A 13551-nucleotide genomic window follows, 5' to 3' on the forward strand; every position below is an offset into this window, starting at 1 on the left:
ATTTTTTATTTTTAAATCTTAATCTTGTTCAATTTGGTCCTCCTATTCTTTAACGGATTTCGCCTTTCTAGTATATTCAGCTCTGCTAACAGTTTTTTGTGAGAAGTACATTCAGCTGTGGAGTCCACTTGTGTTAACGGGATCGTACGCTCGAAACTTAATCAAAATTCCAACTATTCAATCACCCGCATACAATGATGCGTAGATCATTGTCGAATATTCCAAACAGCTTTACTATCGTCCTTCCAATTGGATGACAATTTGAGTTTTGAAGCTTTAAGTTTTGGTGATTAGATTGCCCATCTTGATTGTTTTCTAATTTCAGTATCTATGAATGACCAATCAAGCTTTTGTATATCGTTTCGGCGTTGAACTTGACATTCACAGTTCAGTTCTAGGTTTTTCATTTAAATAAGCTTTTCAAAAAGCTCGAGTTTTAGTTTCAAGTAATGTGAATAATCAAGTCACATACTCCACTATGGATGAAAAATACAGAATCTATCATTTAATAGTGGTTAAAATAATACTTTGATTCCATAACCGATCAAAATAGTCCGAAATATTGGAGATTGGATGTCACTGTTAGAAATGGTAGGATTCGACAGCACGGATTTGAGCAAAGGAGGGCATCACACAACAACCAAATCATGTACAAGTTATTTTTAGGCTTCATTTATTTCATGAGTAATGAATAATTAGTAATATATTTTCTTAAAATCGTTGGCATCGCTATAAAAAATTAAACCTATAATTTGCGAAAATACTTAGATATAAATTATTGTCTATTATGATAATATTAAGCATTCGTTAATTATTTCAAGTATAAAAATAATTAACTTTTTTTTAAAAAAAAAATTGTTTTTCGCGTAACAAATTGATCCGGAGTTCTCTTATTAATGCCTCAACAATGCGGTTTTGGGTGGGGAGTTCAAATTAATGCTCGCGAATGGAACTGACAGAAGATGCAGCGAAAGAGGGGCAGGTGGGACCCACGGAACAGGTAACACGAGCACACGACTGTGGACTATATATGTGTCGTGCGGGACAACTACTGGAGTGAACGAATACTCCTCTTTTTTTTTTTTTTTTTTTTTTTTTGTAGACTGCTCCACTCAATGTAAAAACGACGAAACGGCGCCGAGACTCGCCAGACGCCCCCAACATCTGCAACTGCGACTGCAAGACGACACGTCGTCTTCGTCGTTAACGTGCGCCTCCCCCCTCTGATTTCGTATTTGTCGTGTACCTCACGCGTGACGATCCGGTCAAATTTATCAGAAGCCGAAAGCAGGACTAAGGAATATTTTTTTTTCTCCCGGGCCCATTTTTTTATTTTATCTTATGTTTTATTAAATAATTTCATACGCCAAAAATAATTTAATGCGACGAACTCTTATCGAATGCTATGTTAATTTATGCAAATCATTTTTTAGGAATACAAATTTGGACTTTGAGTTTATCTTAATTTTAGATTGCGAGCACAGTAGAACTCACTCGTTCCCTTATTGAAAAAGAAAAAAAAAAAAAGGAACAGGTGGAAAGCGGAGCAAATGGGAAGAAAAAGAGCAGGAGGAGAAGAAGGCGCAGAAGCCAAAAGAGAATGGTGGGGACTTGAGATGGGAATCCTCGTAATCCACGTGCTAAATTGCGCCGTTTGCTCTTTCCATTAATGCAGCCCCTGCTCTCCCACTTTTTGAAAAAAATCTCATCTTTCCGACTCTTTTATGAACAGAGTCGCCTCTCTCGCACCCGTATCTTTCTTTCTCTGTACTGTTTTAAAGCGCTTTCGTGTTCTATTGGTCTTTCTTTCTCTCGCCCATTTTCACATCTCCTTTCTGTTCAGCTATTGCCCTTTTGCATTCTTTTTTATCTTTTCAAGTTTCATCGTCTCTCTCGCAATTGAAAGCTGCGACGAAATCGCCACTTATAGCAGCGGGGTCAGTGCGCGCAGGATAAGAGCATGCACACTCTTCCCAATTCTCTCTCACCCATAAAGAGAGAGAGAGAGAGAGAGGAATTTTTCGTAAAGACTTAGAGAAAGAGAGAGAGAGAGGATGGCGTCTTCATTTTCATTTAAGTGTTTGATATTCAAGTGAGATACTGCAAGTGTGGTGGGTTCAGCTCATCACTTAAAAAGACGAGTATTTTGGTGTAAATATAAAAGCCAATAGTATAAGTAGAAGGCCAGAGAGAGAGAGAGACAGAGAGAGTCGTGCTTTGGGAGGCGTGGTTTGATGGGAACTGATGGGGGGGTTTCTTTTCTGGGTTTTTCGGCAAAGCAAAAGGAAATAAAAGCCTCCTCCCTCCCACATTAGGATTGGCCTTCCCTACAGTGACTTTTTGCAGGCTTTGATCTTTTGGACTCTTTCTTGTGTCCCCAGCTCCGATTGTCTTTACTTCGGTTTTGGAATGTGAAAGTAACATACAACACAACCCAACACCCACCCACACAGAGACAGTGGGTAATTCCTGGTTTTTGTCATCCTCCTCCTTATTTTCACCCAAGGGACATGCCAATATGTCTCTTCCTCGGTTCGTTTGGTGCGTGATGAAAAGATAAAGAACCGCTCTTGGGTTTTTTTTTTCTGCCGGTGGAGGACTAAGAATAGGACCATTTGATTTCTGGGTTTTGGTCTGAGAATTCAAAACAATGGGTTGTGCATTTAAGTTGAGGTGGTAGTGGTAGAGAGAGAGAGACAGGGACAGAGAGTTAGATAGAGAAGCAAAAAGATGGGTTCTTCTGTTGAGGGAAGCATCAAGACTGCAGGGCCTGTGACTGTGACTCTACCACAGCCTACTCTTCTTGAAGAAATGAAGCTGTTGAAAGAAATTCAAGATCAGTCTGGTTAGTTTTTTCCCCTTCCCTCTCTTCCTCTCTCTAAAAAAAAAAAACAAAACAAAACATGAAAAAAAAGTAGACTTTGCATTTTCTTTGAACTTCTTGAAAATTTTAGATTCTTGATCATGTCTAAGCTGGCACCTGGGTTTTGATTTCATTTTCAGGAGCTCGGAAGACAATAAATTCAGAGTTATGGCACGCTTGTGCGGGTCCGCTCGTCAGCTTGCCTCAGGTTGGAAGTCTGGTGTATTATTTCCCTCAAGGACATAGTGAACAGGTTTGCATTTATGTATTTTATTTCCGTTCTTGACATACACACAAGCACATAGAGAGCTGTCTACTCTGTGTCACTTCCCTATCTTTCTTTCTTGGCCTCGTGAGCCTCTGCTTTTTTTTCTCCTGTGAACTTCTATGAGAGATCGAAACTTGCATATGTGTGCTGCTTGAACTCGTTCATATGCTCATGCTATTGAATTGAATCTTTCATCCCTGGATTTTCCAGCGTGTCTTTTCTTGTTGTGGCTTAATACAAATTTTCTACTAAATGTTGGTCTGCGGGAAATGGCGGTTCCTGATCCGGCTGTTGTAGAAGTTTGACAATTACAGAACACTAGCTGATTTTCAAGATGAGAACTTCTAGCGAGCTTTATTTCTCCGCACTTAAAATTTTCATGTGGGTACAACAGCAATCTACTCAAATTCAAAATCCCTTTTCTAAAGTAAATGTGGGACGTTGCTGCATTTTCTACTGTTTGGGTTTGTTTTTATTTTCGAAAGATAGTCCAACAAGAAAAATGGGATTTATAAGCCGACTTTACATGCTGTTTGGTAATTCATTGCTGGTAAAGGCCTATTTGAGTGCCTTTATAATGGTTTTTCTCAGAATCAGTTGAATTTTGGAGAGCTACCGCTTTTCTGATTTAGTCCATATGGATCACCAGTTGCAGAGTTATATTCTTGTGCTGGGAATCACGTATTTATGTCTTCTCTTTTCTAATGAGATGCTTATATGTTGCTGACAGGTGGCAGTCTCTACCAAGAGAACTGCTACTTCGCAAATTCCAAATTATCCAAATCTCTCATCACAGCTTATGTGCCAAGTTCACAACGTCACTCTCCATGTAGGTGATTTTTTCCTGTTAGACACCCAACCGTCGGCATTTTTGGGTTGGTCTCTTGGCACTTTCATACAAAGTAATACTTATTAATCTCGTCTTAAAATGTATAATAGGCTGACAGAGAGACAGATGAAATATATGCTCAGATGTGCCTTCAACCCATCCATTCTGTAAGCCCAGATGCAATTTGATACTAACTTCTCATTTTACAAAACAAGAGATAGTTCCGTGGTGACAGATCTGTTGTTGGATTAGGAAAAAGATGTATTTCCTGTACCTGACTTTGGACTAAGGCAGAGCAAACATCCAAGTGAGTTCTTTTGCAAGACTTTGACAGCTAGTGATACAAGTACACATGGCGGCTTCTCAGTGCCACGTAGAGCTGCAGAAAAGCTCTTCCCTCCACTGGTGAAGCTTCCTAGATCCTTAACATCGAAGCTTCTTGGCATCGTGGTAAAGCCACAAGTATGGGGTGACGATTAATTTGCATATTAACTTGTTATTTCAGGATTACGCAATGCAACCACCAACTCAAGAGCTTGTTGTTCGAGATTTACATGATAACACATGGACATTCCGCCATATATACAGGGGTGAGAGTCATTAATTGTGCAAATCCAGTATTAAACATGTTATGCTCATTCTAAATTACTTTTGCACGTCCATGTCCTTGTTATCATTGCATTTGCAGAACAATTTTATAATGTCCTGCATTTGTGTGGGTCTATGCTATGTTATTTTGATTCTTTTTGTCCTTTCCATTAAGCTTACTCCTTGCTTTTCGCTTTCTTGAGAGATTCTGTTTGTACCTGTTCAATAGGACAGCCAAAGCGACACCTTCTTACCACTGGGTGGAGCTTGTTTGTTGGTGCAAAAAGGCTACGAGCTGGTGATTCTGTCCTATTCATAAGGTAATTTTCAATCATGTTATCCACTCAGTTATATTCAATGAGTTCCAAAACTGTTTAAGTTCTCTCAAATGTATAGATTTCTTGTGGCTTTCTGTGTAGTGAAATTGCTTTCTATCAAGATAATTTCTTGACCAGTTTTTGCGATTCCATAGTGAACACAGATGATGTTGTCATCAACCGAGTTAGGTTTGTCCTACTTTAGACAAAAGCTTCAAATGAAGTTGTCTATCTGAATCCTTACATGGGGCTGCCTAGGGACTACCAAGCATCGTCTATGCTTGTATTATTTGCTGGACAGTGCTTCCACATCCCAACTTTTCATCAAGAGTCACTTGGATGTGGGGTTATTTTAATCATTTCTTGTAGATATAGTGCTTCTGCAATTTTTTTGTTCTAGTTTAATTTGGTCATTGCTTGCTCAATCAAATTTTACATTTCAAATTGCAGAGGATGCTTCACAGTTAGGTTAATTGAGTCCATTGTATATCCTTCCCAAATCGCAGAGGTCACTTGGATGTGGGGTTATTTTAATCTTTCTTTTTTTGGGAAGCTTTCACATAAGATGTGTCAACACAAGATGTCTTTTTCCTTTGAAGCTTTAAAGTATGAAGGACAGTTACTTTTCTCTGTTAGGGATGAGAAGTCACAGCTGATGGTGGGTGTAAGGCGTGCGAATCGGCAACAAACAACGTTACCATCCTCGGTTTTATCAACAGATAGCATGCATATTGGCATCCTTGCAGCTGCGGCTCATGCTGCCACGAGCCGAAGCTCATTCACGATATTCTACAATCCGAGGTTTTGTCCTATCTACCCTCATCGCATCTTGGCCTTTGCCTTTTGGTTTCTTCAACCCAATTATTGACTTTGTTGGTCTGTCTTATCACTCCAGGGCATGCCCTTCAAATTTTGTCATTCCTTTGGTTAAATACAGAAAAGCTGTATATGGGACTAGGATTTCTGTTGGCATGAGGTTCGGCATGATGTTTGAAACTGAAGAGTCAGGAAAACGCAGGTAATTTTGCTGATGATTTTTCCTAACATGCTTCCTTTTTTAAAGGCTTTTATCCAAGTATTTTGGCTGTGGTTTCAAGGAATATTCATAGGATTATCGTTTGGTGAAATGTTGCTCTTTCAGATATATGGGTACAATAATTGGTATTAGTGACTTGGATCCACTAAGATGGCCTGGATCAAAATGGCGAAATTTGCAGGTAGCTTAGTTTTCTGCTGAACTGAACCGTGGACTATATTTGGCTAGTTTACTAATACAGCTTGTCATACATGTGCAAACAGGTGGAGTGGGATGAACCGGGGTGTGGTGATAAGCAGAACAGGGTCAGTCCATGGGATATCGAGACCCCAGAAAGTCTCTTTATTTTTCCTTCTCTGACCTCAGCTCTCAAAAGGCCGCTACATACTGGTTATATGGGTATTCCTCTTGCATTCACTAGCTTGTTATGTGGTCCAAATGTTTAGTCATCCCTTGTTATCGCATTGATTGTCGCATGAATCAACCCGAAAGACCTTGCAGTCTCACACTACTGTTTTTCCTGCTTTCAGGAGGAGAAACTGAATGGGGAAATTTAGTCAAGAGACCTCTTATCCAGGTTCCTGATGGTGGAGGCATGAACCTTCTTCCTTACGCTTCAGTTCCAAATCTGTACTCGGAGCAGCTAATTAAGATGATAATGAAGCCTCAACTTGTGAACTATCCTTCTCTTCCTCAAGATAACAACCCTAAGGGTGTTCCTGGACACGAAGTGAACACTATGCAGGGAACAATGAATCAGAAGCCACAGGCTTTCAATGCAGAAACTGTCGTTCCGCCAAAGCATGTGTATCCTCAGCTCTGTCCAGATCAGTCTAGTGCCCTGGGTCCATCATCTGATGTTCATGTAACTGGCAAAGTGCAGCCTCCATTCAAGACTGAAAATCAAGTACCAGTAGAGACAAAGGATGAAAAGTTGAATGGAGATTCCCACCTCAAAACAGATGTACTACACCAAGTACCTTCGACGTCCATTGTAGAGCTTCCAGAGGAAAATATTGCCTCAGGTCCTTCCAGTCAACAAAACAATGTAAACCATGTGACAATCCTCAACCAGAACCAGGGTCAAATGCTATCACAGGCCTGTTCATGGCCTCCACAACCCCTGCAGATACCCATGTGCGATTCTAATGTGCTGCATGGGTCATCCCCTTTTGTAAATCCTGATGAGTTTATGTTCTCTTCTACAAATAAATCTGTAGCTGCATTAATGAGATCGCCAGGCCCATTTTCCGTTTTTGGGCCACAAGACCCATCTGCCACTTTTGGAGATCCAGGAGGCCAATTACCTTTGATTAGTCAGGATTTGTGGGATTGTCAGGGTATTAGTTCACGCTTTCCATCCCAAGGAGACCAACTTACTCCACTTCCTGAGCAGGACCCTTCAAGCCTCTGTGGCATATCCAATTCAGTTTGCTTGAAGGATTTATCTGCCGACAGCAACAACCAGAGTGGAATTTATAGTTGCCTTAACTTAGATGCTAGCAATGGTGGAAGTTCTGTAATTGATCCATCTATCTCAAGTGCCATTTTGGACGATTTTTGCACAATTAAGGATGGACCCTTCCCAAATCTTTCAGATTGTTTGGTGGGCAACTTCAGTTCAAGCCAAGATGTTCAGTCTCAGATTACTTCTGCAAGTCTTGCAGACTCTCAGGCTTTCTCAAGACAGGATTTCCCTGATAATTCAGGCGGAACGTCTTCGAGCAATGTTGATTTTGATGAAAGTAGTATTCTGAAAAACAGCACCTGGCAGCAGCAAGTAGCCCCGCCTATGCGCACCTACACTAAGGTATCAAATTGCAGTTTCAGTCTGATTGGCTGAGCAACACTACTTTATTTTTTCTTCATATATCAACATTTAGAATGCTTAAAGTTGTCAAAAGGTTGTATACAGTGACCTTTAATGGTTGGGAGTCAGATAGGCTAGATATCTGCTTAAGTAGATGTTCTATTCTTGTTGTCTCTTCTCTTGATCAAAACTAATTGATGAAATCTCTGTAACAGGTTCAAAAGGCGGGATCAGTCGGAAGGTCGATTGATGTGACAAATTTTAAGAACTACGAGGAGCTGTTGTCTGCTATAGAATACATGTTTGGACTTGAGGGGCTGCTAAATGATCCGAGGGGTTCTGGGTGGAAACTGGTCTATGTCGATTATGAGAATGACGTCTTGCTTGTTGGTGATGATCCTTGGGAGTAAGATTTCTGATTGCCCATTTGTATACCCAATGATTGTAGCCATTTCTTTTGCTCAAAATCTTTACTACAATGAATCGTTGGTGTTTTGCATCATTTGCTATAGTTTGACAGAGTCCTTTTTCTTTAACAAAGTTTGATCCCTCATCTCCTTAGTTTTGTTTGTTGAAAAAGATGATACTCATTTTTCTTTGGTAGCACATTTCAACCTCCTAATTAATCTTTGACCAAAAATAGTTTTAATGATTAATGAACTTTACCATTTGCATTTTGTGCAGGGAATTTGTTGGCTGGGTCCGTTGCATCAGAATTCTGTCACCCGTGGAAGTTCAGCAGATGAGTGAAGAGGGAATGAAGCTCCTTAATGCCTCCGCAAGACAAGGAGTGGATGCTGCTACGACGTCTTAACAAGCAACACAGAGTAAGAAGAGTTTATGGATCTGCCAACGCTTTCCGTAGCGTGAAGAAGGAACATCTCGGCGGATCATATCTTATTAATAGTGACAAGTTGTTTCTGTAGAGTAATCTACTCATCAATGGAAGAGCCATGTTCAGTTGGTTGCGAAACTTAGAAAAGCGACTCCCAACTCCACCCATCGTATGCCCCGCATCTAGGCTAAATTCGAGCATCTGTTTGAATTCTAAGGTACTTCTAGATTGTGGCATGTAATAAAAAGAACCAGGTGTGGTACTCAGAACTGTAGTGGGGTCTAGTTTCTGGTGCCTTTATGACTGAAGTAGTGATATAGTGTTGCTGTTGTATACGTATTCACAAGTTATCATGAGGAGATTTATGGGAGATTTGAAACCTCAACTGCTCACACAATGAGTTTACTCTTGGCTTGGGACTTGCCCCATTGTGTGGTTAGATCCAGATGAGTGCATGGCATATACAGATCTTTGACAGCACTGAAGAAGTTTTAGGGTGTCTCGAACCGGGCCGAACTGTATGGGATGCGTGTGCATGTTTCCACCTGAACCGAAGACACATTTGGTTTGGAATGGGTTTTGGGTTATTTTTATTTTTCAAAATCCTCCTCCCCCTTAGCTTCTCTCGCTCGCTCTCTGACACGTATTCTGTGCAAGCGAAAGCGGGTTGAGAATTCTCAGTCAGCGAGCATTGGGGAAGGACGAGGAGCAGCAGATCAATGAGTACAATCTATGGAAGAAGAACAAGCCCTTCCACTATGACCTTGTCGCCGCCCACACCCTCGAGTGGCCCTCCCTCAGTGTCGAGCGGCTGCCTGACTGGGAGGAGCCCCCTGGAAAGGACTATTCTGTGCAGAAGCTCATCCTTCGAGGACTCGAGCCCAACTACCTGATGTGCCAGGTCTAGCTGCCGCTGGAGGATGCCGAGAACGACATGCGGCACTAAGACGACAAGGCGGATGTCGGCAGGTTCGGTTGCGCAAATGGCAAGGTCATTAGTTTGCTGCTGTTCGGGAATTTGGTGAATTGGAGCTCCCGTTGTTGGTTCGATTTGAGTTCAGGAGAAATTGAGGGAGCTTGTCATGTAAAGTTTGCAAATTTTGCAGAGGAGACCACTTTGTATGCATAATAGTTTTTTGGTAACTGTGAGAATATCAGTATATTGTGAGCCACAAATTCTGAAAAAGTGAACCCACAATAATTTTTAATCATTTGTTATTAATTTTTTTTGTTGCTTACAACATCCTGTCAAGTAAATAAAAAATTGTCATACAAGCGTAACAGTTTTTTAATGCACTTCTTTTCAGTGTCTTGACATCGATTTTTCATGTCAAGTGCCGGAACTTGATTGGGGGAGGCAGCTCCAGCCGGTGCTGCTGCTGCTCGAGAGCTCGCAATGGGCAGGGAACAGGGAGATTCTCCGGTCATGGCTCGCGCCGCTTCGTCTCCAGCCAGAGGGGGTAATTCCGCCGGTAAGATCCGTTCCTCCATTTTGACTCGGCAAAACTTGGGCGAGCGAGTTCCTACTGACATTTTTTTCTGTCTTACTAAGTGAAGCGAAGGGAACGAAAACTCGGTCCGAACAGTCAAACTACCCAAATCCCTTTCCTTATTATCCGAATAGAATAAGTAATTTTGCGGAGAAAATAATAGTCCCTCATTTCAGAGAAGACACAATCTACCTGGTGTTACTCCGACAAAAATCATTTCTTTTTCATTCGGCGGATGACTTCACAGAAGAGCGCGCGCACAGCATTATAAAAGCAAGCTATCTCCTGAAGTGCAAAGACAAATGCTAATATGAGCATTTGTCCATGTCCTTCCTTTACATTTGTCTCCTCCTCTCTCTTTCTCTCTTCATCATCTTCCTCTTCCTCCTGAAACGTAAAAAGAATCATGCAACCACCGCCACCCACCCGACACCGCCTGGCCCACGGAGGCTGCTGCTCATCGGAAACCTGCACCAGCTTGACCTCTCGGGCTCCGCCCCTCACTGCCGCCTGTGGCAGCTCTCTCAGCTCCACGGCCCGCTCATGTCCTTGAAGCTCGGCCTTGCGCCCCTGCTCGTCGTCTTCTCGGCAAAGACGGGGAGAGAGGCCATCAGAGCACATGACCTTGAGTTCTCGAGCCAGCCTTCCTTGGCAGGCCCGTGGAAGCTATCGTATGGCGGCGTGGACATGGCCTTTGTGCCATACGGCGAGCACTGGAGGCAAATCCGAAGGATCTGCGTGGCGAATCTCTTGAACCCCAAGAGTGTCCAATCGTCCCATCCGATACGCGAGGACGAGGTATCAAAGATGGTGGAGAGGATCTCTGATGCAGCCTCCGCTTCTCGGACAGTCGACCTGAGCAAGACGCTGCTGTCACTCACTGCTTCGATAATCTGCAAAATTGCCTTCGGGAGGAATCACCTCGTCGAGCCCGAGCGGAGGATCGACGTTCTTAGGACGTCGGGGGAAGCTCGGGCTGTGCTTGGGAGCTTCTGTTTCGAGGACCATTTTGGCTGGGTCGGTTCAATCGTTGATAAGGTCACCGGGTTGTCGTCCAAGTTGCAGGGAGTTTTTGTGGAGTTGGATTCGTTCTATGGGGTGCTGATTCAAGACCACCTCGACAAGGAGAAGGAGGAGGAGGATCCAGAAGACTTCATTGACGTCTTGCTTCGAATGAGCGAGGATCGGTCGGGTTCGGTGCATGTCAGTAGAGATCACGTCAAAGCGGTGCTTATGGTAGTCTTCCATGTCTTTTATGGTGACTTACACAGATATACGAGGCAACAAAATGGTTTCTCCTAAAAAAACACCATGCTGTAAGTTTTTTTTTTATTTTAATTTATAAGTGGATTTAAAATTAATGTTCCTTTTGTTTTGCGAAAAATGAGTGATTTAGAAAATATTTTTCAAAATATGATCGCTTATATTGCTTGAAATGATTAGTCAATGAAAAATAATTTATTCATTAATGCAAGTGATAAAATCAATTTTTTTTTGGTAAATATTTTTCAAATCAAGAAACAAACGGAGCCTAAACTATATGTCTATTTTCATGATGTTCGAGAGACACATTTTGATATGTATCTTGATCTCAAGCCCGCTTGTGTAGAAAAAAAGGTTTACACTGCAAGTGTAATTAAGTAGATGCAGATCTAATATTTTTTTTACTGATTATAATTATAATTAATACATGATCTAGAAGGAAAAATTACCAAAAAAGTCATAAACTTATTGTAATATGCCAATTGAGTGCTAAACCTTTTGCATTTGTGTCAATTCAATCCATCTAACCAACTTTGATTGGCCTCCGTTGATGTTGATAATTTTTTATAATATATTTTTTCGATTTATTTATTTATTTATTTTTTTTTTTTCCTTCTTCCTCCAGCCAATTGCCGGATTGGCCATCGGTGAAAGGCAAGGGTTAACGAGGTCAGCCTCTCCCTATTGGAGGAAGAAGGAGAAGACAAGAAAAGAAAAAAGGAAAAAAAATTAATAAGTTAAAGAATAATAAATAAACAAAAATTTTAAAAAATATTGATATATATTTAAAAAATTGCCAAGTCGGCGCCGGCCGAGCAAAGCTGGCTAGATGGATTGAATTGGAAAAAAAAAATTTAGGATTGAATTGGCACAATTACAGTAAGTTTAGTATGTTTTTGCTAATTTTCTATGATGTAGAACATGTCAATTAAATAATTTTTTTTAGTACGCTTGTTGAGAATATCCTCGACCGGATGAGTTACACATCTGATTTCTGAGAAAGGGCTTTGTGGTCCACAAAGGTCCCTTACTTTCCTCAAATGTAAATTTTAATGACGCACAGTACATTTTTTATTTGTTAAAAGAACTAAAATCCGAGGTAATTGATGTAAATTTTAACTCATTTTTGAATGCAAGTCTTACAAAGTTGGCAAATAGAATATATATACATGGGTAGAACAAACATGTGAAAGTGAGATTATTTTGGTTTGAGATGAACTATTTTGTTGGCTCTATGGTCCGGGTACGCTCTCAATTGACAATGTTTTCCGTTTATTCGGTTTCCTGTTAATATTACTGGATAATTCTTTGACAACTTTTTCGGTACCTGTGTAAGAACGTAGACGCTCTTTATGTTTAAAAATCTCCGGTTGATCCAACAGACACTTTTATTTCATGCATGCAACTATTCTGGTATCTGCTCGCTCATTACTTTTCTTTATTCACTTATCTCCAAACATATTCATTGGAGCGACCGACACGAGCGCCGCCACGCTGGTGTGGGCAATGACGGCGCTGAAGAAGAACCTGGGAGTCATGAGCAAGGCTCAGCGTGAAGTAAGATCCTCGGTCGGAAACAAAGGTTTCGTGGATGAAGACGACCTCCTCGGCCTGCCGTATCTCAAAGCCGTGGTCAAGGAGACGCTGAGACTCTACCCACCAGCTCCACTGCTGGTCCCCAGAGAAACGACCCAAAGGTGCATCCTAAGCGGGTACGAGATAAGACCCACCAAGACCCCAGTTTACATCAACGCGCAGGCCATCGGGAGAGACGGCGAGTGCTGGGAAAGCGCAGAGGAGTTTTGGCCCGAGAGGTTCTTGGGGAGCAATGTGGATTTCAGAGGGCAAAGCTTTGAGCTCATGCCTTTCGGTGGTGGAAGGCGAGTGTGCCCGGGGGTGGGTTTAGCAGCTGTGACTCTGGAGCTGGCGCTCGCCGATTTGTTGTACTCGTTTGACTGGGAACTTGCGGAGGGAATGGAGGAGGAGGATGATGTGGATATTGAGGCTATGCCTGGACTTACCATGCACAAGAAAATCCCACTTTGCCTGAGACCCAAGATCAAGAATTAAGCTGAGAGAGAGAGAGAGAGAGAGAGTACTTAACCTTTTGTTTTGGTTTGTATCTTATCCAGGTGTGGATTCTTATGTCTCCCTTTGGTGCATTTATCATAGTCATACCAATAATTGAACTATAGGGTCTGTTTATTTGCAGGAAATAAATTCTAAGAAAATGCTTTCATCCTTTTCTGGTG

The 13551-nt window shown here is 41.6% G+C and overlaps 2 protein-coding genes across 2 annotated transcripts; both read left to right on the plus strand.

Annotated features, from left to right (window-relative positions):
- Positions 1–2039: 2039 nt before the first annotated feature.
- On the plus strand, positions 2040–8943 carry LOC115726509 (auxin response factor 5). The gene is made up of 14 exons (XM_030656411.2): positions 2040–2845; positions 3004–3116; positions 3862–3960; positions 4071–4127; positions 4213–4365; positions 4466–4550; positions 4778–4868; positions 5502–5666; positions 5761–5883; positions 6007–6082; positions 6165–6300; positions 6432–7711; positions 7927–8117; positions 8396–8943. Exons 1-14 carry the CDS (start codon positions 2731–2733, stop codon positions 8523–8525), a joined length of 2814 nt encoding a protein of 937 aa, XP_030512271.2. The 5' UTR covers positions 2040–2730; the 3' UTR covers positions 8526–8943.
- Positions 8944–10757: 1814 nt separating this feature from the next.
- Positions 10758–13380, plus strand: LOC115726513 (cytochrome P450 71A1-like). Its single transcript, XM_048274764.1, has 2 exons — positions 10758–11272; positions 12755–13380. The coding sequence occupies exons 1-2, from the start codon at positions 10844–10846 to the stop codon at positions 13367–13369; spliced, it is 1044 nt and encodes a 347-aa protein (XP_048130721.1). The 5' UTR covers positions 10758–10843; the 3' UTR covers positions 13370–13380.
- The last annotated feature ends 171 nt before the right edge of the window (positions 13381–13551 follow it).

Source organism: Rhodamnia argentea, chromosome 2 (assembly GCF_020921035.1).
Source record: "Rhodamnia argentea isolate NSW1041297 chromosome 2, ASM2092103v1, whole genome shotgun sequence".
Lineage (NCBI taxonomy): Eukaryota > Viridiplantae > Streptophyta > Magnoliopsida > Myrtales > Myrtaceae > Rhodamnia > Rhodamnia argentea.